The sequence below is a fragment of the Epinephelus lanceolatus genome, chromosome 6 (assembly GCF_041903045.1).
Source record: "Epinephelus lanceolatus isolate andai-2023 chromosome 6, ASM4190304v1, whole genome shotgun sequence".
Classification (NCBI taxonomy): Eukaryota; Metazoa; Chordata; class Actinopteri; order Perciformes; family Serranidae; genus Epinephelus; species Epinephelus lanceolatus.
Window position 1 is genome coordinate 42926347 of NC_135739.1, and position 25445 is coordinate 42951791.

At 39.6% G+C, this 25445-nt stretch overlaps 1 protein-coding gene across 3 annotated transcripts; it reads right to left on the reverse strand.

Moving 5' to 3' along the window:
• Positions 1-1529: 1529 nt before the first annotated feature.
• On the reverse strand, positions 1530-25153 carry rad54l (RAD54 like). Of its 3 annotated transcripts, XM_033621150.2 has the most exons (18): positions 24364-24902; positions 24158-24241; positions 22398-22508; positions 22225-22285; positions 21996-22131; positions 19310-19379; positions 18614-18902; positions 17233-17357; positions 16999-17149; positions 16737-16863; positions 15650-15724; positions 14782-14912; positions 14528-14638; positions 10152-10275; positions 9980-10058; positions 9715-9894; positions 8577-8740; positions 1530-1878 (listed from the first exon to the last, which is right to left on the reverse strand). In XM_033621150.2, the coding sequence occupies exons 1-18, from the start codon at positions 24427-24429 to the stop codon at positions 1677-1679; spliced, it is 2286 nt and encodes a 761-aa protein (XP_033477041.1). In that variant the 5' UTR covers positions 24430-24902; the 3' UTR covers positions 1530-1676. The 3 variants fall into 3 exon arrangements, with proteins under 3 accessions (XP_033477041.1, XP_033477042.1, XP_078025209.1); XM_033621151.2 differs by lacking the exons at positions 24158-24241; positions 24364-24902 and adding an exon at positions 24985-25153; XM_078169083.1 differs by lacking the exons at positions 19310-19379; positions 21996-22131; positions 22225-22285; ... (1 more) ...; positions 24158-24241; positions 24364-24902 and adding an exon at positions 18989-19269.
• Between the last annotated feature and the right edge of the window lie 292 nt (positions 25154-25445).

Here is a 25445-nt window from a genome sequence, read left to right on the forward strand (position 1 = left end):
TTTTTGTATTTAATTTATTTATTTGACAGTAATTAATATCTAGTTTAAGTTGTCTAGTTAAAATGGACAGGCAGAGCGTACTTGCTGTAGCTCTGGTTGAGGCTAAGAGGCTGTCAGTAAATAGTTTGTTGGGCACAGAGAAAGGGAGATCTGTGTGGGTACATGAGACCCTAAAAAAAAAAAAGAAAAAGAAGAATGGATTAAGGGGAGTAGCACCAGTTGGTCCAGGAGCTTCGCCTTGATAATGGCCGTTTCCAGGCATATTTTTGTGGTCAGTGGTCATTGTTAGGTTTTTAACAGGAACCAAATTTCTCCAGAGGTCTCTTCCTCTCCAAAACAAATTAAACCTGTGATTTAAACCAGTAAAAACAACAGATTCAGGTTACAGTGTAACTCTGATGCTGGTTGGCATCTTGGAGATGGGTGGCTCGCCTAACACATGCTAGTGTGTGCTCACCCTATTTTCTCTGATAACTTCATGTATGCTAACCTTTTGGTGATCCAGATGTTTAAGAAGTTTTTACCATAAGCTGAATTATCTGCAGAGGTCTCCTTTCCAAAACAAATGGAACAGGTGATTTAAGCTGGTAAAAACACTGAGTAAAGCAGTTTAATGTTACGATCACTGTATCTCTGACACAGTTCCACTCGACAGAGACAGGCTGCTTGCCTAGCCCCTACTAATGTGTGCTCACCTTTTTTCTCCCTTAACTTTGAATCCAGACATTCAAGAGGTTTTAGTGGGAGCTGAATTAGCCACAACAAACAGACCCAGTGATTTAAACCAGTAAAAACACTGATGAAAGCAGTTTCTGACACCGTTTGTTGTAGATGGGCTTCTAACTATGGTGGCCGATGCAAAAACACCAATGGCCCTCTCTTAAGCTAGTGGTTTCCCCCTCTGGGCTTCTATAGAAACATGGTGGTGCAACATGGCAATCTCCATAAACTAGGACACGCTCCCACTGCTCATTCTAAGGTAAAGAAAACACAATGATTTTTATTTTAAGGTAATTATTCACTAAAGAAAACATACTTATTATACTATGTTCCATTTCTGCCAATTTATCCCCCTAAATCCTACACATTGGACCTTTAAAACATTTTAATACAAATTAAGGGCCTTATTTTTTGATGAATAAATTCAATCCCTTTTAACCCTTTTTAGAATCTGCAGGAACCCTGTAACACTGGCATCACCAGTCACCACTATGAGGTACTTGAATGTGCTGGTATTTGTGTGCATTGTGCTATCCAAATGTGCAAGATGGAAAATACATGTCAATCCAGCTGCTTTCAGACTGCTGTGGGGAAACTAAACCTTCAAACATCTTACAGTCAGCTGTGAGTCAGACAGGTGAGAATCAGCTCTTACTGTAGCACAGACAACAGTTCCCCCTTCCCTCCACACAACAGTGAGCTTGCACATGTGCAACGAAACCATAGTTTGACGGGTACATTAAGATGACTGGTCACAACTGAAAAATCCATTACCAGTGTCAACACTTTTTGCCCAAGAAGGTGCTGCATTCATGATGGAGAGCCTACTAGTCATTGTTCTTTATTTTTTGGGGTTTAATAAAAAAAAAATCCAACAGAAAAACTGAACAACAAATAAATATCAGGATATATAGTACACATGGTGGTGTGATAGAAAGTCTCTTGAGTTTCTCATGCTATAACACACCCTTCTGGTCCTCGTGAGAGCGTTGGTGAAAGACAAAGGAGATAGCAGCATCCCAGGAGGCTTTTAACACTTGGTCCCTCAGGCCTTTCTTGTCGAAGCAGTGGTTCCACTGGGAGAGGTTACTGGTACAGTCAGACTCATCTGCTGGAGGCCAAACCTCCCTGCCATTCACGCAGCGACGACAGCGAAACCTAGCAATACCATAAGAGGGAGGAAGAGGGGCTAATGAAATACATTATGATCATACATTGTCCATGGTTCCCACACATTTTTACCATTGAATTTTCACAACTTTTCCACAGCATTTTACCCCATTTAAAATGGGTAGGTCTATAACAATACAGCCATAACTTATTTAACACACACTTCCTTTCACCTGTTGACGAGCAGGTTTCATCATTAGCGTGATCAACAGCCTGGAAATTGATATACAAGGCTTCCTGTTCCGCTCTGTTTGTGGGCAAATTTCATTTACAAAAGTGTTACATAAGAGCTGAAAAAACTGTTACAGTGTGGAACTGAAGTCCTGCTGTCCGAAATACATTTTCAAACACATTTATTCATGTTAGAAGACCAATCTGTTGTTGAGAATACTTTTTAAACCTTGGGTCTTTAACAGGGGTCTGGGACCCCTATGGGGCCTCAGAGTTCTTTCCTTCCTTCCTTCCTTCCTTCCTTTGTTTGTGAAGCCCATCTTTTATGTTTTTCATGCTCTTTATCATCTACATGTGTTTCTTCTAAGTATACAATATGTGCGTTCTGCGTTTTATTGGGTAAAGTATACCATCAAAATTGAAGGAAACTATCCTGAGCACTTCAGATGTCATCTCATCTATAGGGATACATAAACTGCCAAAAACAATTTGCAACTAGCCCTCTCTCTGGTGGAACACAGGAATAATGACATGAATTGGTATAAGTATCATCATTCAACAAAGACATAATTAGCCTAACTAGAGCTTCCAAAGTAACACGTTGTTCTGCACCTTGCAATTCTTCATCTATCTTGTTCATTTCTGTCATATTTTTCAAACTTCTTTCTCTCGTTTCCATTGTTATCCTGCTATCTAACTGCTTTTGTTATTACATGGGGTTTAATTGCTGGTTAGCAGTAAAATACAAGGCTTCCCTCTTGAAACACGTTTTAAAACAGCACAGAGAATAGACAGGCATGATAAAAGTAGTCAGGCTGTACTCATCACTAAAAAATAAAGACTACAATTTGCTTCTATAGCATCTTTGCAGTGTTGCCAAGACTTGTTCATCTGAGTGATGGCTGCTGGAACAAAGCAGTTTTTATACCGCTTTGTTGTATGCCTTAGGACTATCAACCTTTGTCCAGAAAGCTGAAGTTCACTGTGCAAAAGCTGGAAGTCATTTAAAATTGAGCCTGTTATCTGCTGTCTGGTGTACAGGGGACACTGAGTCAAGCTGTGACTCACAAATCAACTTACTAGACCATATAGCTATTTGACTCAGAGAGTTTCTGTTGTTCAAAGATAGGTTTCCAAACCATGACAAGAAAGAAGAAGATAAGATCAATTCAATGAAATTACAATAGAATAAGGTCATCATTGTTTTGTAAATGTGGAAACAGGACACCTTCCTCAAACACAACGAGCTGGTACCCCTTTTTACATGCAGCTTCCCAATTTGCTTCAAAATTCTGTTATGAGTCAATGACTCACCCAATATATTTCCAAGATTGCACATTTTCCACTGTCTGACTCCTAATGAAGTGACTTTCACTTCTACTTAAAAGATTTCACTTACATGTTAACCCTACGGGCCCTAGGCGTTTTTGGGGTATTTTTACTGCCTTTACTTTTAAGCTCATATCACAGTCATTCTAAAGGCTACATACACATGCTATATCTTGTTTTTTTCAGGACAATCTCATTTCATGTCCTACTATGTGCCTGTATTTTATATTAATTTTTATATCAATGAAAAAAACAAATCTGTGTTACTAAATTCTTACATTTTTACATGTATCTCAGCATAGCAAGTTGGAAAATGACATATTCTGCCATATATGAAGAAGGGAGACTCTCTGGAATCTGGCAATATAAGAACCATGATGCTGGGACATTCTGTCACTTCACAGCTGTCCAAAACATGTGGTTTGTGCCAGGCGGACATGATTGCCAGTATTTTTTCATTATTACAAGAAATTCCATTGACTCATTCACAAGTCAAAAATGTGTTTTATCTGAAAGCAACATGCAATATTTACATCTAAGATCATAGAAAAATAGTCAACCAAGTGCAATGATGTCCTCCAAGATAATATTTGCCACTTTGTTTGCAGTAAACAAAGTTTGTTGTTGTTTTTCAGTTTCAGTTATATATTGGGGGGGCATTTTGGGCATTGGTGGGGGGGACACATGTCCCCCTCAATGTATATGGTGACTGCATAATTAGGCTACAGTTGTCTGGGTGCGCAAAGGTGAAGTGGCTGGTCTTGTCATACAAAGTTTGATGGAGTGTCAACTGGACAATATGGAGATATTTGCATCTTGAAAGCCGGACTACAAATGTGGATAGACAGGGAGAAACACACGCAAGCCTAAGACATGGTAAGATACGATATTCCTCACTATATGAAGTGACTGATAACAAGATCTGTATAATGGGTTGTAAAGAAATTTATCAGGTTTTTATTTTGTAGACAATTGATATGGATTTATAACGTGATGCGATGACAGCACAATGATGTGTGTGGTATCATTGGAAAGCTCTGCTCCTGCGCTTTCATGTGATATGCGTGGCATTTCTGTACAAGCCTGCATTCGCGAGTAATCCATCCAAGAGTAATGTGTGTGCAGAGCTGTATGAAAGCTCTGTTATACATAATTTTAGTGTAACTTTAGCATTTTTTTCGCTGTGAAAACATTGGACTACCGACAAGTCTTGTCAGAAAGCTATGATTCAGCTGTTTCAAGTGATATGCGTGGCTTCTCGCTATGACGCACGGTCGCGGAGAAAATCCACATAGAAGAACAGGTGTGAATTTGGACGCACTACGCATCGTTCGGGCCCATAGGGTTAAACCAATTGAAACAATTGGAGCAGTCACAGACATCCAGTATTATATCAACCAATATGTTAAATGACATATTTTTTATGATCAAGGATTTCAATACAGATTTTATTTTCACACACTCTCACAAGGTGAACATTAGAAATTGGGGGGGAAAAGAAGTTTGTACTGTATCAGAGATACCCGGTGTAAAAGAGAGTATGATCTGCTTAGATAACACTGAGCATTGAAGTTCCCACGCATTTTCATGGACAAAATTCCAAACTTTTCCATGACTTTTAAAGGACCCGTAATATATATATACAGTGCCCTCCAAAAGTATTGGAACAGTGAGTCCAATTCGTTTACTTTTGTTGTAGACTGAAAACATTTGGGTTTGACATCAAAAGATGAATATGAGACAAGAGATCAACATTTCAGCTTTTATTTCCAGGTATTTACATCTGGATCTGATACACAACTTAGAAGATAGCATTATTTGTAATGGAACACAAAATTTTTAGGTGAGCAAAAGTATTGGAACATATAAACTTAAAATAGATTAAAGTGAATGAGACTTAATATTTAGTTGCAAATCCTTTGCTTTCAATAACTGCATCAAGCCTGTGACCCATTGACATCACCAAACTTTTGCATTCTTCTTTTGTGATGCTTTTCCGGGCTTTCACCGCAGTCTCTTTCAGTTGTTGTTTGTTTTGGGGGGTTACTCCCTTCAGTCTCCTCTTCAGCAGGTAAAATGCATGCTCTATTGGGTTGAAGTCTGGAGACTGACTTGGCCAGTCTAAAACCTTCCACTTCTTGCCCCTGATGAACTCCTTTGTTGTTTTGGCAGTGTGTTTTGGGTCGTTATCTTGCTGCATGATGAAGGATCTCCCAATCAGTTTGGTTGCATCTTTCTTTAAATTAGCAGACAAAATGTTTCTGTAGACTTCTGAGTTCATTTTGCTGCTGCCATCATGTGTTACATCATCAATGAAGATGAAAGAGCCCATCCCAGAAGAAGCCATGCAAGCCCAAGCCATGACATTACCTCCACCGTGTTTCACAGATGAGCTTGTATGTTTGGGATCATGAGCAGATCCTTTCTTTCTCCAAACTTTCGCCTTTCCATCACTTTGGAAAAAGTTAATCTTCAGTCCATAAAACTTTTTCCCAGAATTTTTGAGGCTCATCTCTGTACCTTTTGGCAAATTCCAGCCTGGCCTTCCTATTCTTCTTGCTAATGAGTGGTTTGCATCATCTGGTGTAGCCTCTGTACTTTTGTTCATGAAGTCTTCTGCGAACAGTAGATTGTGATACCTTCACTCCTGCCCTCTGGAGGTTGTTGCTGATGTCACTAACAGTTGTTTTAGGGTCTTTCTTTACAGCTCTCACAATGTTTCTGTCATCAACTGCTGATGTCTTCCTTGGTCTACCTGTTCAACATCTGTTGCTTAGTACACCAGTGGTTTCTTTCTTCTTCAGGACATTCCAAATGGTTGTACTGGCTATGGGCAATGTTTGTGCAATGGCTCTGATTGATTGTCCATCTTCTCTCAGATTAACAATTGCTTCTTTTTCACCCATGGACAGCTCTCTGGTTTTCATGTTGGTTCCACCTCTAAATGCAGTCTGCACAGGCAAAACCTATCGTACCCAATCTGAAACTGAGCTCAGACATCCAGTGCTATTTATTGTTTGAATAATCAATGTAATTGGGAGACACCTGGGCAACAAAACACACCTGTCAGTCACATGTTCCGATACTTTTGCTCTCATGAAAAATGGGTGGGTTCAAACAAAAGGTGCTATCTTCTAAGTTGTGTATCAGATCCAGATGTAAATACCTGGAAATGAAAGCTGAAATGTTGATCTCTTGTCCCATATTCATCTTTTGATGTCAAACCCAAATATTTTCAGTCTACAACAAAAATAAAGGAATTGGCCTCACTGTTCCAATACTTTTGGAGGGCACTGTATATGTATTTTTTTTCAAATTTCTTGCCTCACTTGCCCAGCGTTTTCAAACATATCAGATTCAAACTCTAGTCAAAAATAATTCAAACTTGCAGGTATACATGACTGGGAGAAAAAGAAGGCAGGGAGAAAATGGAGAAAGGTGCATGATGGTCAACCAAATTTGTCTCATGGAAAGTTATCCGTGGAAGATTACTGCAACTATTTCATTACACCTAAAAATCCATTACTTTTCCAAAACATCCAATTAGGCCTGTAATAAGTGATACGTCAGTTAATTGCACGGTAAATTAAAAAAAGGGAGACGGTAACTTTTTCGGCCATGATTAATTGCAATATTCATGCGTGTTTGTTTTCCTCGTCTCTCTCCACCAAAGAGACTGGACGACAAGAGCGTTCACAGCTGTGCATCGTCTGGCAGCCAGGTGAGTTGGTTCATTAGCGTAATGAATGGAGGGAAAGCTCTTGTCATCGAGTGTCTTTGTCTCTGTGGGGGAGGCGGGGCTATGGGCTACACACACACACACACACACACACACACACACACACACACACAGTGCAATCTTTGTGAGGGGGAGACAAGGCGGAGAAAAAAAAGAGAGAGTTGAGCGTAAGAGAAAGACATGGAACTTGTTCCTAAACCAAATACCACGGCCCCTGTGTGGGAGTGTCTTGGATTTAAACCAAATGACAGAGGGGAGCCCAGTAATTTGGACGAGCCTGTATGCTGGGTTTGTTCTAAAACCATCTCAACAAAAAGAGTGAATACGACCAACTTAACTGCACACCTGAGAGTGAGAAACTGAGAGTCTATTTTTTTGTATTTATTTATTTATTTTGAGGTTTTGTTTTGTTTTTTTTACGTGTTATTTCGGATATTTAAATTTTCTTTTATTATTCATTATTACATTCCTAAACATTGTACAATATACTGTATATCAAGAAAACAAGCATTTCTCATGTAGTGTAAAAGTTTGTGCCAACAAATCAAGCAGCAAGGTTAAGATGTATAAATTGATTAAGAAACTTATATGATCATGTTTTTTACGTACAAGGCATTATAAAGCTCTTTAATCTGCACTTAATATGATAAAATATTGCTGTATGTGTCAAAGTACTCATAGCACCATAGCACCAGACTATGTAATCATGTTGTATGCACCTACTGAAAGAACACACTGTGTCTTGTTAAATGATGAAACACATACTTAAATGCTGTAATACATACACACATTCACAGATTGCACTCTGAAGGTTCACCTTGCATAAGACTAAGAGCACTGAGGACTGTATAGAAAAGTCCCCAAAATACACATGTTTTTTAAAAAATAAAGTGAAAGTGAGACCAGATCTAAGGGAAGAAAACTTGGGAAATTCCAGGCTGCATTACACCATTAAAAATGGGCCCAATCAGAATTGGACACAAAGAAAGGTTTTCCACCAATAGAATTGGTCTTAAGAGGGAAAGATTAGCAAAAAGAGGTGGAGACTCATTTGAATCTCCACCAGCATATAAACCAGGGTTCTGAGAGCAGGTTTTCAGTCACACTCCGGAGTCTGACTCGCTAAGTTGTATGTGTTAAAGCCTGTTGACACATTAAACTTGATTGCATCGGACCTTGCCTGTTTCCAGTGTTTCTTTAAGTATTTGCCAGCTGAGCCTAAGGTACCAAATCGACATCTGAGGACACCTGATAAGAGACAAGAGGTTCAAGGTCGGGAGCCTACAGGCCCACTTCCAGGCACCGATTTTTGACACTTCACTCACCATAATCAAGTGTTTATTCTTGATTATGTGGTAGTCTTTGCTAGCCATGCCATTTGGCAATGGCAGTTCAGTTCTCAGAGTGAGCAGCATAAATGACTTGTGAGAGTAATTTGTTTTTTTACCTGTCATGTGTGTCGCTGGTGGTCTCCTCATTGAGAGTGAAGAGTTCTCGGAGTTCACCCAGAGAGAAGTGACGCTCTACATCTTGCTCTTCATCCACCACACAGCTGCTCAGGGCTTTCTTATGGGCCTGCCTTTGCAGGATCTTCTCCTCAATCGTCCCAGTCTACCAGCACACAAACACACGTCAAATGACGAAACTATGCAGACCAGCTGTCTGCAGCTTCCTGCTGCTCTGACAAATCTATTATGAAGTCCTGAATTTTGCTGAACAACTAAATCAGTAGGAAACTACAACTGCAGCCTGTAAAGTTGCACTAACAGTTTACATCCATGTCTGTGAGGACATGGATGCTTCACACACATCCTCCCCCGACAGCACAGAAGACCTATACAATCAGCACAGTTTCAAGGTGAACACCGTAAAATTTGGGTCACCAATTCAGTATCTGACAAAATGTCTCCCATTCTGGTCCTGAGATATGACGCTGAGCAATGGCCAGAAAAGTACTTTTGCAGAACATTATAATGTCACAGTGAAGTTGACATTTGACCCTTTGGATCTAAAATGTCATCACTTCATAATTCTATCCTATTGGTAATTTGTGTAAAGTTTTGTCATAATTTTTGTACAAATTCCTGAGTTACAGCCCAAACCATTTTTTGTGACGTCTTTGACCTTCAGCCACCAAATTCTTTTCAGTTCATTCTTGAGTCCAAGTGGATGTTTGTGCCAAATTTGAGAAAATTCCTTAAAAGCCCTCTTGAGATATTACCTTCACAAAATGAGATACATGCAAGGTTACACTGACCCTGACTTTTGACCAGTTCATCACTGAGTCCAACCCCAAAGGAAAAAAAATCAGTTCATTGTTGAGTCCAACTGGATGTTTGTGCTAAATCAGAGGAAATTCCAATTTCAAGATGTTCTCAAGATAACGGGTTCACAAGAATGGGATGTATGAGTGTACAGACGGACGACGCAAATACATAATGCCTCTGGCCACAGCCAGGGCAGAGGCATTAAAAACTTATTTTCCTATCTGAAAATATTACTGAGTATCACTTAAAACCTAAAATAGACATTAAGCAGTGGTGATGATCTGCTTTATGTCTGCACCTCATGAGCTGTGAACTGACCGACAACAGTCTGTAGATGTAGCAGGTCTTCTTTTGGCCATCTCTCCACACCCTTGCCATCGCCTGCTCATCATTGGCTGGGTTCCAGTCAGGATCAAACATAACCAAGCGATTAGCACCAATAAGATTCAGGCCACATCCACCAGCCTTGCTGCTCAGCATAAATATGAACTCTGGATTCTGAGAAACAGATGGATTCAGATGTTGTTCAACTGCTTTTCAAAGTGAACAGTGAGTATGATTTAAAACAGAATTTCCAACTCACAGATGGACTATTGAATCTTTCTACGATCTTGGCCCTTTTCTTGATAGACATTGTGCCATCCAGTCGAACATAGAGGTATCTGTAAAGACCAACAGAAAGGTTGTTGCTCACTTTAACTGATAAACTATATATATATAAAGACATAATTAAATGGCAGTTTGCCAAAAAGCACCTTCTGGATCTGCACAGCTTTTCAAAGAGGTCCAGTGTCTGAGTGTAGTTGGAGACAAGCACCACCTTGTCACTGGTTGTAGTCCTCGTTATCGCCAGAATGTAGTCAAGAACCAGCATTTTCCCTGGAACAAAGGAAACAATTTCTTGAACAAACAGTCCATGTTAGAGAACTGCAACACAATAATCTAGGCAACAGAAAAAAGATTTTATGACAAACTTGCAAATCTTTGAACATTCACAAAATGAGCATTCATTTGGAATTGTGGATGAGTCCACCTGAAAATATTTTAACCCTCCTTTTAGCTCTATTTTTGGTCTCCACCAACTCCAGAGAAAAATATCTCTCTTTAGCTGCTAAATGCTCCACTATGTTCACCAGCTAGTCTCTAACAGCTGATTGGTGCCAGGTAGAAAGTGTACAGAGGTTTGTCAGAAGTTTTTTTTACTGTAAACATCTGCCTTTCTGCTGCAGGAAACAAGACTGATGAGAGCCCTGAGACTGAACCAAAATCTGAAAGGTTCACACGCTGAAGGACAATAAAAAGCTCCATAGTGCTGAGGAGAACTGCAGAGTAATTGTCACACCTTTCACATACAACTAGTCAAGTGATCCATAAGAATACTGACTGTAGCCACTTTTACCATCTAATTCTTAACCATATTTCACCACATTCTTTACAAGCTGTTTCTTTGTGTTTGTAAGTCAGACAGGAAGGAGTCTTTAGTAGGAAAACAAGTATATGTTGTTCAGAATATGTGACTGTTGTGTAACAGGCTACTGTCTGGCTGTTAGTCAGTGTGACTGTCTGCTTGTGACAGGATGCTGACATTACTGCTTCAGGCAAATGCGGTTTAAAACAAAACCATTGGATTGTCTGTATGGAAACATGTTTTCCATCTACCCAGATGGACAATTAAAGGTATTAAGATAAATTAATGCAAAGGCAAGGGACATTATAATGAAACCAAAACATATTAAATACAAATTTCTTTCATTTGGTTTCTGATTTTTTTTTTCTCAAAGGAGAACACAGGACGAGAGATTTACAAGCCAATATGTATGCTGTAGCAAACAAAAAATAAATGCAGACACATACAGCAACATGCAGGTGCAGCCAGCCCAGCTACCAAAACATGCCTTGAGTAATGGTTGGTAAAAATAATGGACTAAACATACAAAACTATTGTTAGTTGCTACGGTTAGTTTGTTGTTTTTTTAAACCTTTGGCAGGTTGTGTATGAGTCAAACTTTATCCACATGTAATGTCCCACACAGAGACAGAGCCATCCATCAATAAAACGGTATGAAAACGGGTTTGCCCCTCAGCTCCCCATCCCAACTGACTACAGAATTATTGATAACCTCTACTTAAATTAATGTAATAATGATACAAGCAGTAACAATTTTCCAAGCCATTAATGAGGTAGACTCACAAGTCTTTAGACGCTTTGCTTAACTAAAGACTGATGACTTTCTCCCTGATTTTGTGTTTAGATGGGCGGATACAATTTCAGAGTTTAAAAAAAATCCCTACGTTGCAGAACCAATAGTAAATCCACAGGGCGGTCCTTCGGTGGCTCGCTGAACTCTTGTGCTTGTAAACATAGTCCCACTAGAAACACGTGTAGAGGCACAAAATGGCTCAGCCGTGCTTGCAGAAAACGGCGTCAAAGTTAGTGGATGTTTGTCGCGTTTGTGGTGACGCATTCTCGCCAACTAAAAGAAACAAGCATAATCTTTTACAAGGCCATGACTCATCCGTCCAGCCAGACTATAACGTTAGAGGGAATCACCTTGTTGTTTACAAATACTTCCAGGTAGAAAACCAGCAGAGCTTTTAGCTATATATATATATATATATATATATATATATATATACAGTACAGGCCAAAAGTTTGGACACACCTTCTCATTCAATGCGTTTTCTTTATTTTCATGACTATTTACATTGTAGATTCTCACTGAAGGCATCAAAACTATGAATAAACACATGTGGAGTTATGTACTTAACAAAAAAAGGTGAAATAACTGAAAACATGTTTTATATTCTAGTTTCTTCAAAATAGCCACCCTTTGCTCTGATTACTGCTTTGCACACTCTTGGCATTCTCTCCATGAGCTTCAAGAGGTAGTCACCTGAAATGGTTTTCCAACAGTCTTGAAGGAGTTCCCAGAGGTGTTTAGCACTTGTTGGCCCCTTTGCCTTCACTCTGCGGCCCAGCTCACCCCAAACCATCTCGATTGGGTTCAGGTCCGGTGACTGTGGAGGCCAGGTCATCTGCCGCAGCACTCCATCACTCTCCTTCTTGGTCAAATAGCCCTTACACAGCCTGGAGGTGTGTTTGGGGTCATTGTCCTGTTGAAAAATAAATGATCGTCCAACTAAACGCAAACCGGATGGGATGACATGTCGCTGCAGGATGCTGTGGTAGCCATGCTGGTTCAGTGTGCCTTCAATTTTGAATAAATCCCCAACAGTGTCACCAGCAAAACACCCCCACACCATCACACCTCCTCCTCCATGCTTCACAGTGGGAACCAGGCATGTGGAATCCATCCGTTCACCTTTTCTGCGTCTCACAAAGACACGGCGGTTGGAACCAAAGATCTCAAATTTGGACTCATCAGACCAAAGCACAGATTTCCACTGGTCTAATGTCCATTCCTTGTGTTTCTTGGCCCAAACAAATCTCTTCTGCTTGTTGCCTCTCCTTAGCAGTGGTTTCCTAGCAGCTATTTGACCATGAAGGCCTGATTGGCGCAGTCTCCTCTTAACAGTTGTTCTAGAGATGGGTCTGCTGCTAGAACTCTGTGTGGCATTCATCTGGTCTCTGATCTGAGCTGCTGTTAACTTGCCATTTCTGAGGCTGGTGACTCGGATGAACTTATCCTCAGAAGCAGAGGTGACTCTTGGTCTTCCTTTCCTGGGTCGGTCCTCATGTGTGCCAGTTTCGTTGTAGCGCTTGATGGTTTTTGCGACTCCACTTGGGGACACATTTAAAGTTTTTGCAATTTTCCGGACTGACTGACCTTCATTTCTTTAAGTAATGATGGCCACCCGTTTTTCTTTAGTTAGCTGATTGGTTCTTGCCATAATATGAATTTTAACAGTTGTCCAATAGGGCTGTCGGCTGTGTATTAACCTGACTTCTGCACAACACAACTGATGGTCCCAACCCCATTGATAAAGCAAGAAATTCCACTAATTAACCCTGATAAGGCACACCTGTGAAGTGGAAACCATTTCAGGTGACTACCTCTTGAAGCTCATGGAGAGAATGCCAAGAGTGTGCAAAGCAGTAATCAGAGCAAAGGGTGGCTATTTTGAAGAAACTAGAATATAAAACATGTTTTCAGTTATTTCACCTTTTTTTGTTAAGTACATAACTCCACATGTGTTCATTCATAGTTGTGATGCCTTCAGTGAGAATCTACAATGTAAATAGTCATGAAAATAAAGAAAACGCATTGAATGAGAAGGTGTGTCCAAACTTTTGGCTTGTACTGTATATATATATATATGTATATATATATCACATTTTTCACAACACTGTATCACCGTTTAGACGAATCCAATGTTTGTAAAGTCTATAAACACAATGATTGAACAAACATTACTATTTCTGTGTGCACGTTTAGCTGGGCTAACCGTTAGCTGTTAGCCCTGTTAGCCGTTAGCGGTGTCTGTAATAGGTAATAACTCATTAAACGGTCCGTGAAAAAAATATCTTTTCCAGCGGATATCTTAGTTACAACATGATTGAGCTAGCAAAGCAGTTTTTTCTTGCTATGTGTGGTATTTATTCAGTTTTGGGAAATCACGATGTCTAGAAAGCATCAGTGGCTGCAGCTGATAGGGACAGCTAACACTAGCAGCAAAGCTAACAACAGGATGTCATCTGTTAAAAGCCTTCCGTTGTCGGATACGACATGAAACTACTCCAGTTAGCTCAATAATGTTGTAACTAAGACATCCGCTGGAAAAAATATTTTCTTTACGGCTGAGCACACATTTGATAAAACGGAGTTAAATCTCTCGGCATCCACTTTCAAGCTGTCTGTGTGTTTGTTTCCTTGCGGACGAGAAAAGGGGGAGCGCACATTTCCGAGAAGGCGTGTCCTTTTCAAAAATGCAAGAGGCCTTGCTTTGTTGCCGGCCGTTTTCGCTGGTGTGTTAAACACACTTTAGAAAGGAGTGTCCCCAGACTATCAGAAGGCGGAAATCTCTGATTGTCTGGTGGCGAGACTATTAATGAGGCGGCCCATCTTAAGATGTTCAGATGATGCAGAAAGCGAATCAGCAGGAGCCATCATGCTGTATATCTGTATTACTTTTTTAACACCATCAGAGGCGTGCTTTGACATGTTCTCACCAGAGAGCTGAGGTTCCACAGCTTTAGTGCAGTAGCCAGGTGGAAACAGATCCAGCGCCCCCTCAAAGCCCTCCTCACCTTCTACACACTTGTCATAGATGAGAGCTGGGTCTGGGACACAGAGCAGTGGTTAGTTATTCATACCAAGCAGCAGATGATTCTAAATAAGCATATATAAAGCCGATGCCTTAAAAGACAACTAGTTTAAAATCCTCAACATAAGTTTCCCTGTTATATTTGGTTTCAGCACTTACGATTGCACAGTTTCTTGAGTGATGTGATGGAAGACAGGGAGGAGACACTTATTTTGCCCTCTTGTAATGTCTCAATGGGTTTGGCCTGCCTTAGGAAGCGCTTATAGAGCTCTGACTGTAGAGGAGTCAACCTGCAGGGAGACAGTCAAAAGACAAACATATCTTGAATATTAAACTATTTTGATACCAGTACCAATACCAGTCCCCTTAAAGTGATACCAAAACTAGAAGACTACTTCATTCTATACCCATAATGCTAATGGAGTGGCGTATAGTATAGCCGTACTTTATAACATTTTGGTAGCATCTCTGCATGCTGAACTGCCAAATCTGTCAAATACACCGTGCTCATCTTCACCACACCACAAACTGTGTGGTTTGTTGCTGCTGCTGTAGGAGTGTAAGCTCTGCGCCACCGAGGCACAGTTGGTTAGAGTCCGCACACATACAATGACAGGCCTAACTGTTAACATCAAACGGTTAATGTTACCTAACAGTTATTAACAGATTTAACGACAGAGTCAATATATTTTGATGTCGGGAACAGGATTTTGTTGGGACAGTTTAACGGCTCTGCGTTGAACATTAGCTGCTGCAGCTGTGTTAGCTGTGCTAACGGGGAAGATTTTTAACTGACTGACTGCAAGGGAGAGAGTGGCTCCATCAGCAGCAACAGAAAGTTTGCTGATCTGTCGGGGAGTTGGGACAATCCAAGATTAAACTGCAGGCGCAAAAACAATGAAACTATGTATCGTTTGACTGGAGATGTTTCCATACTACTTGGTAGTGGGTTATTATACTCAGTACATCTTAAAAGGTATCGAGTACCAATACACAGCCCTACTAGAAACCAAATAAGTCAACCTACCTGCAACACACAACCTGCTCGATTTTCACAGGAAGATATTTAGACAAGATATCAGATGTTCTCCTTATCAAGCACCTGTTGACACAAAATGGAGAATATTGCAGAGGGAATTTAACTTAAGAGACAGTTAAATACAATTTAAACATTTTTACACTCAGTGTTGTCTGAAGACAAAGTAGGTTAAGCAACAAATATGGTGCAAAACACAAATATGAGATATGTATGCACAATGCTGTCAGCATCATTTTTGAATACATGACCAACTGTATGCAGTGTTTCATGATTTTTCTTCTATCTCCTCTTTTATTTTTTCTCTTTAATTATTTTTAACTAATGTTATTTATATCACATTGACTGATGGAAGAGTTTACAAAAATTATCTAGAGGAAGGCTGCATAATATTCATTCTAGAATTTCACCCTAAAACAGTACATTTTACATATTTGTTATAGCATTTTTTCCATGTTATTATTATACTGTTTACATTCTATATTCATGTTCTTGAATTTTACAGTACTTTGCCTTTATTTTCATTTCCTCTTAGTATGTTTAGTGTATGCACCAAACACTAAGGCAAATTCTTTGGTTTAAGTTATTTTATCCAACACTGATACACTGACCAAATATTTTAACCCAACACTTTTGTTTTTGCTCCCATTTTTCACAAATTTAAGTTAAAGATCCAACACTTTCATGCACTCAACAGATGTATTTCTGTTAAATTTTGGTCACAAAACTGTTAAAAATCCATGTTATTGCTTCTTTTCCCAGATATTCCATTCACCTGACAGGTGTGGCATCTCAAGATGCTGATTAACAGCATCATTAGTGCACAGGTGTGCCTTGGACTGGTCACAATAAAAGGACACTCTACAATGTGCAGTTTGATCAAACAACACAATGAATGTTTATTTCAGTATCATAAGACGTCACATCTCTAATGTCGTTTCTATGACTTTGACAGTAGATCCAACTGGCCTCACAACTGAGGACCACAGTAACCGCATCAGCTCAGGATCTCCACATCCAGCATCTTCACTTGCTTCTTTTTGTGTTTTCGCCTCTGTTAAGTCTAATTATTGGTCACCTGTTGACAATGCTGATAAGCTCCTTGAGTTTCTCCTCTCCAATCTGTCTGTCTTTGTCACTGGCATCTGCGTCTCGACCCTTGAGGATGGGAAGCTCAAATCGCCTTTTAAACTCCTGAGCTGTACCTGCCATCAAGGTGAAAAAAATAAATAAATAAACAGGGGTCAGGACAAACAGCAGAAATAACCCAGATGAGTTTTAAGTGTGTGTGTGTGTGTGTGTGTGTGTGTGTGTGTGTGTGTGTGTGTGGAGTTACTTACCAAGGATTCCAGCATTAACAAAGTGGACCAAGCTGAAGTACTCCAGCAGGTCATTCTGGATGGGAGTGCCTGATATCAGCACTCTCCTCTGAGCACTCATGGCATTTAGGGCCTGGTATGTCTGGTTGTCAGAGTTCTTCAGCCGATGACCCTACACCACAAACAACTATATTGTTAAATCATTGGATAAACAGTCCTGGACAACTCTGAAGTATAATGGATAAGATGAAATACCTCATCACAGATGACAAGTCCAACTTTGCCCTTATGCAGAACCTCAGCATGCAGTCGAAATGTCTCATATGAAATGATCAGGATCGGTGTCGGTACTCTCAAACCATGCTGAGAGATGAAGTTCACTAGAAATCATAGAAAACAGACAAATTAATAAGCAGACAACTGATCAACCTTAATGTTTCCAAAAAGATACATTTTTCATTGAAGGAAAGTTCACCTGAAAACAAATCAACACTACTAAACCAAATATTGTCCAAGTAGCCTGCGTGTCTGGCCACAACTTAATGTTTGGCGGTGTATTTCTTTATGATTCTATTGGATAACTTGCCAGATGTAAATGACATGCAGCAATGTTACCATTAGAGTTACAATGACTGTAAATTGCAGAAAAAAACTTGGGCAACTAGAAGGCCAACAGTAACAAAGTGGAGTCAGGTTTTTGTTTCAGACTGTTCAAGACATGTTTCTGGAGATATAAATTTGCATCAATGTGAACACTTAAACGGTCATTCTATGACATTCAAATCTATCCAGCTTTAAAAATAAAGGTGGGTAGATTTCAGTGTCTTGGTTCTGCTTGAGGTTTCGGTCTGTTTCTCTGTCAGTGTTGCACATTAGAGGAAAAATAATTTAATTAAAAAAAATAACAATAATATAAAAGTGCTTGCTCTTGTTGGAAATGCTTTAAAATTGTCGGGTCTCTGTAAAATAAAAGAACATGGTCTAGACATACTATCTATGATGACTCCTACTGATTTTTAAGACTGACATTTAGACTATTTTCACAGAGCCCACTGACAAGAACACCACTGACTGCAAGCATTTTTCATTCAAGACCACTGAAGGAAGGTCAGACAACTCTGTGGTCACAGATTGTGAAGAATTTGCTTGTATAATAAAGGTTTTCAGATAAAACCAATAGATCTATCTAAGGACAGGACTGAGAAGTATGTGGCAAGGTGGGGAGACTACTTGGAGTACACTGCTAATGTGGACAGATCGTGAAGTAAAGCGCATACCACGTTAATAATTCTCACATACACACTCTTTATGTGCCTGAAAACTAGTTAGCTGCTTGAATATTAAATTGTAGTGTATATTAACGTAGGAATCTAAATATGATTTAAATGTGTGTACTATATATATATATATATATTTATATATATGTTTATATATATATATATATATATATATATATATATATATATATATATATGTGTGTGTGTATGTATGTATATATATATATATATATATATATAATGAGGTTAAAGTTCACTCTCCACCAACACTTTGGTCAGTGACAAGGTATCAAACAACCAGATTTCCATGATGTTTGCAGTAGATGCTCGTTATGAGACAGATGGGAAAGGTAAACCACCTAATTGTCTGTCGATCTCATCCTTTGAACCTCCGTCTATGGCCACTGGTGTAACACGTGCTCCCAGCCACTTTCCTACTTCGTTGTACCAATTGCGAACCAGACTGGAGGGTGAAACCACAATGGCCTTGTCTATCTCTGGCTTAGCATCAGGGCTTTGGCGCAGCAGGGTCCACATGAGGGTGATACACTGCAAAGTCTTCCCCAGGCCCATCTCATCAGCCATGATGCAGCCGTAGGATTCTGAGATGCGTCTTCCTGTCACACACTCCCACAGGAACTTCACCCCCTTAAGAAATTACACACATTCATTTTTATTTAAAAAAAAAAAAAAAGTAAAAAAAAAATAAAAAATAAAATAAAAAATCAAACTACCTGGAGCTTTCAGTTGCATCTCATGGTCTACCGCAGATCTCACAGATGAGAACTGGGAGAAGTGAATGAAAGCTCCAGAAAAAGCTAGTCAGTGGACCTTTACTTAGGTTAGTTTTGTCAATCTACTGTTTCCAAGGTCATGCATAAAATTCTCAATTCATATTTAAGTTTCTGACAACAAACAATGTAAGACCGCTTCATTAATGTAAGATTCTACATCTCTACTATTAACATTATTGTTATGATAAATGCAATTTTTATTATTATTTTATTTTTTATTTCAGTCAGTAAAGTATATAAAAAAAGGAATCTTGGATTTACCTCTCTCTGATGGGGTCTGAGCACTTTTCCTAAAACTGGATCCACGACAACATGGACTGGTAGTTTGTCTCTAGCAAAGACAAAGAACAGTCACACATTCATTTTTATGACAACAACTCCCAGCACCAGCAGTGATATAGCAATGCCAGTAAAGGCAGTTGAGTACTTTCTTAAAGCTGTGGAAGGCACAGTTTATGTCTACAAATCAATATGTCTAATCAGAATGAATGATTAAAAGGGGAACTAAATTAAGAATTACAATATGTTATTTCCATGGCAAAGGAAAATTCAATTGGTATTTGTAAACATGAGCTACTCTCTCTCAAAGCCTAAAACCAGAGAAGTAAGTCTCAAACTTATGAAGTCATAGGGCAGGCATGTCCAAAGTCCAGCCCAGGGGCCAATTGTGGCCTGCAGCTTGTTGTTCAAAATCTATTATATGTGACCCACCACACAATATTGGTTAATAAAGAAGATCACTTTGCATTTTGTCTGTTCACCTCACAATGGCAGGACTAGCATACAGTTTATAGACATGCACCAAGCAGGAACTACGCAGGCAAACTAATGTGTTTTAATAAACACATTGCTAGGTAGCAGACATGGCCACAGCAAAGAAACTGAAAGTCCACAGCAAGGGTCGCTGTTTTCAGGAGTGGTGAAAAGTTGAATACTTTTTAACTGTAAAATCAAACTTAGGGATGAGCGAGTACACCATTTTCTGTATCTATGTCTGTTCACCCAACTAAATTATCTGTATCCATATCAATACCTGGTGGGGGTGGGGCCTGAACTGAAAGTGGGTGTGGTTTAAACCGGCCGTTTGTGTTTTAAGCCTGCTTGTTGCTTAAAGTTGCTTTATTTTATCAGTTGAAAGCTATTAACAAAACAGCCTCGGCACTGAGCTTCAAAACATTCTTAATCACAAGATACTGGAGGTATTTTTAACATCTGTTTTTAATCAAATATGTTATTGTTTAATAGCTTCAGATCAATGTTTTTGAGTAAGATAGCTATTTTAAGAATAAAACACAAACATAAACTTGAATGAATAAACTTCGACACAGGCATGCAGTAAGTACAAAGTAAAAGTACAAACTAGAGCTCTTACATAACCTTTTCTTGCTTGTGTGATGTTTTTCTACACTATAAAATACAATGTTTATTAATTATTAGATGTGTGTGAATGTGTGTGTCTGTGAGAGAGTGAGAGAGAGAGAGAGAGATGAAGAGAGAGGGGGGGAGAGGGTGCAGTCAAACATGTGGGTCAGGTAATTAGATCTTTACTCCAGTGTTATTTTAATTCTTTAAATGAACTGATGGTGTGAAGCTGGGTAATTATACAGACACAGCTTGTGTAGGTGACCAAACATAGACATGCATTCAGCCTTGTAACTGTTTTCTACTCAAAAGCACACTGCTGGCTGAATTTTGAACTAAGGTTGCGGCCGGAGGAGGGAAAAAACAGGAAGCAGTGAGCAATGCGAGCTGCTACTGCATCGCATCTTCTACGAGCCAAGTTTTCCAACTAACTTGGCTGACTTTGGATATTTTCAACAAGAAGAGGCAGGAGTGAGCCGATAGAGGAAAACTTAACGATAAGCGGTGTAGATTAAAGCAGTAAGAGTCATACTGTTACTCAATGGCTGCCTGTGATGATGGCGAGACTGTATGTGTGTGGGGATGTGTATGACGGCCGGGTGAAAACAGAGCTGCAGCAGTTATGTGTGTAACAGGAGGAGCCACTGTGTGTGTGTGTGTGTGTGGCTGGCTGCCTGGTCTATATTAGACATGACACAACAGCTACCAAATACACATTTTGATGTTTTATTTTGGTGCACTAGGAGCTCAGATATTGACACATTTTATTTGGGAGATACTCGTGCTCATTAAAAGTACATTATCCATACCAGATACTTGTTTCGTACAAGTATCTGGCTCATCCCTAATCAAACTGTTGCATTTGTAAGGATTTTTTAAAATAACTCATATGACACAAGAAGCTGCTGGTCCCCAGGTATTTTCACATTATCTTATTTGGCCCCATTCAAAAAAGTTGAACACCCCTGTTATGTTAAGTCTGGAGCTGCTCCATAGATGATTAATGGGAGCCTGATTTTGTGAACCCACAAAATGAGCGTTTTCTTTTTTATACCCAAATGAGCTTTATTCTGTTGTAGTGTCCTCAGCTCTGAAACAGAAAATGTATCCATGTACTCTCAACATTTTTCATCATTCACTGACTATGGAGCAGCTCCAGACTTCATACCTTATGACATCACACATTTGAGTTTTAGCACTCTAGTTTTAGGATTTGGGAGGGAGTTGTTCGTGTTTACAAATATTTTTGGACTGTCTTAGACCAGAGTAATGACACACATGAATTTTGAAATTAGCGTAGTTCCTCTTTAAGAAGACTGCACTCACTAATGCTATTAATTAACAAAACATTTTCAAATTTTACAGCAGTTTCTGTATACTAACTTGTGGGAATCTCCACGCAGGAAGTGAGGATTCAAAATACAAACTGTCTCCTCACCTGCAGAAGGTGAGCACTGTTTGGGGAGAGCTGGACTTTAAAGTACCAGTATTTACCTGCTCCTAATTGCAGTACCTAATGCACAAACTTGGCTCGTACAGACTGAGATCAAGTTAACACTTTTTTTCCAATGTGTTTTGAACCTACTTGTCAGCTTTGATCAGGTCATGAGCACTCAGAGCTGGGGGCTCATAAAGAACCAAAGCATCTTCTGCGAGGGGGTCGTGAAGTGCTTTCCTTACTCCTGCACGCTTTAGACCAAGTGCCCTGATTCCCAGCGGGCCTGTGGGTAATTCATTAAGAAAGAAGTTAAAGTCAGCCTGTATCTATTGTACTAGACATGAAAGAGAAGCCATAGTGACTAGAAAAGTCTTACCCGTGTAATTTGGAATAGGAACTTTAAATGGCTTGGAGAGGATACTTCGAATAAAGGCCTCCTGTAGAAAGGAGACAAGTGAGCCTGGTGATGGCATCAAATTGCAACCATTACTGTAATCATACACAAACTGTATGCAAAGATTACGCTTAACAGTAAAAAACAACATTTACATGTTTGTCACCATCCATACATGCAGGCCGGTTGTTCAGCTGTGTCAGAGGCTTTCTGAAGGGAGAGATGTGGCTGTCTCTCTTCTCATTATCACTTTTTCTTCTTTTCTCCTGTGAAAAAGCAATGCATACATTTCAATACCAACTGCACCATTGCTCACCAATGACCATTCTCATTAGGGGTCCAAGCAGTGACACCTCATTGTTTTTATACGCATTATTCTTTTCCTATGTCTTCTTATTTATCTCCTCTTAAACTGTTTGTGCAGCAAAAACCATAAGACGAAAACACACAAAAACTGAAAGGTGGGTTGCAAATTCCACCCACCACTACCACAAAAAATGACCCTCATTGACCTAAATGTGGCACTGTTACAGTAAGTTTACATTTTCACAAAAATCTTGAAAACAAGTTTAAAATCAAAATTCTTTCACCATTTACTTGTCTCAATTCATCTGCATCTTTGCTCCATTGGTCTTCTGGTTTAGAAGTGTTAAATTTTGCAACCTTTTCTCAGTTTTCTCTACATCATATTTTTGTGAACTCGCCCCAGACCATTAGGCCTTTCCTCCTGAAACTTTGGCAGGATCATCTAAAGACATGGCTAATCTAAAAGTATCAAGGAAATTTTGATTCGTCAATCTGTTTTGGAATTATACATTTCTTAACATTTGTCTTTAAGGCATTTTTACATTAATACTCAGAAACCAAAAATGGGTTGAGCAATTGTAAACAAATTTCATGCACACTGGTAGTAAATAAGTAGATGCATGGCACACAAGAGGGCTGAATTGCTTCTTCCTTTAATTTAGTCTCCATTTGAAACATTACCAACGGAACATATTAAATGAAGATTAAATTAAAAGAAGAAGCAACTCAGCCCTTTTGTGTGTGGTGCATCTACTCACTATCAATCTGATGATATATTAATGTAAGCCGTTACAAAAGTAATGTGTTACAGTAATATTACTTTTTAGCAGCAACAAAGTAACCATTGATTAGAGGTATATTCAGGCAGTAAGTATGAGAAAAACAGGATTTCCAACAGGATTTCCAGTAATATTACTGCATTTACAATGTCACATAACACGTGACATACAGCTCCACTTTCACCAATATGCCACCAGAAAAAAATATCCCCTTAATGCTGTTGTGTGTTGTCATGTCAGTCATTATACGCTACCTTATGGAAGGGTGCCGGTGTTTGTGTGCGTTATTATGTCCAGTGTGTTTCCATTTGTATACATACAACTTATCCCATTCTGCTTTTGCGTCCTAGGGCCGCTAGAAAGTAGCCGGGATAAGGAACTGTCCTCTTCTGGTTATCAACACATCTGGGTGATGTTAGTATTAGTTGGGTATGTTTCAATTCACATCTCCTACAACCGAACAGCAACGCTAGCACACAGTCCCATTCTTATGCATGACTCTATGATGCTGACCAGCACACCAGGAACGAGCAGGTGGATCTTCCTCCAGTATATTAATCTGCACTTGATATAGTGATTTGATCACACACCATTCCGTTTCCAAGTAATATTGTAAAGTTACGTATTACTTTAAAACAAGGGTAACTAAGTAATATGTACAATTTGAGAGTAACTGGCCCAACACTAATAAAGACATGGAAGTCTGTGCATGTGCCAATGGGCAAGACAGCATCTACCGTTAACGGCCAAAGTTATGGACAGAGTTTGGTGCAACAGCTTTGATTATAATATTATAGTATAATGTATAGCATTATTGCTAAGGTACTCACTTTTCTACATGTCCAGTCATCATCTTCACAGGAATCTCCTGCTTGCTTCCGTTTAGCAACCTGACTGGGAGCCAGACTCCTTCTCTGATATCAGGATTTCATACGAAGATTAGCATTGAAATGGACGACGTTAGTTCAAATTGGTAGTTAGCACCTGAATGCAGTCTGTAGCATAATGGGGATAAATAATAATTCGGCTTGCTCACCATTTTCCCTGTTTTCTCGGCGTGGCTGTTGTGTAGAGACTCTTCAGCTGTCCGTGTTGCTAGCATTTGACGCTAAAACTTAGCTCTAACGTTAGTTAGGCAGAAACAAGCAGCGGCTCTCCCTGCTTCATTTCCACAGCAGATGCGCCCATGTCTCTTTGCGATTACTTCATAAAGCACTAACGTTAACTGTATGCCACTGACTTAACACATGGGTATTACCAGCGAGTAAGTTAAGTCAACTGAGGTGATGTTAGTCCGATAGAAGATTTATAACAGCATTAGTTCAACATATAACAGCAGCTGTCCCTCGGTTTGGCGTTATTCCGGTTGAAGTTCGCGCTAAATGGCTACATGTTGCACAACACTACGGCAAGTCTGAAAGGTCAAACAACCTGCTGTGTTACTGCTGGAGGGTAACGTTACCGCGCGCGAATATGCTTTTCGTAGGCGGAATCCGGGAAAAATTCGCAAAAGTCCCGCCCTCAAGCGCTAGGATTGGACAGGCAGCCTGTCAGTCAAACTCGCACCCCAGCCAGAGCTACGTCATCATGCCTTCATTCCATTCATATCTTCTCTACAGCCAGTCTGCCGCTGTTACTTAAAAACATATTCGCTTACCGCGCCCCAGGCCCAGAAAGCAGGCTCCACGAACTCCGAGTGTAATCCCGATCTCCGAGTTTGATTGAGCCTGAGCTGGGAAACCTATGTGGGAAACCTCGAGTTTTCGGTTCCAGGACAGCTAGTAGCTCAACAGCTTTGAGTGTGTTCAGCGGTTCAGCCTGAGGGAACCGCATTCACGGCGAGCAGCAAAAGACATCATCAATGGAGTGCTGATTATATATATTTAGAGTATTGTACGAACTGTTTTTGAATGGGCTCACTTTTACTGTTTTTTAATGAAATTATATTTAGAGTATAGAGTATGGTACGAATGTAACAAATGTTATGTTACAGTATGTTGTCAATGATGATTAATAAAAAAAAAGTGGCTTATTTTGGCTTGTTACTCTGTCTCTATTCCATCATCATCATATTTTGAATGTCACTTACGCCCATAGCAACAAACAATAGGTAATAAA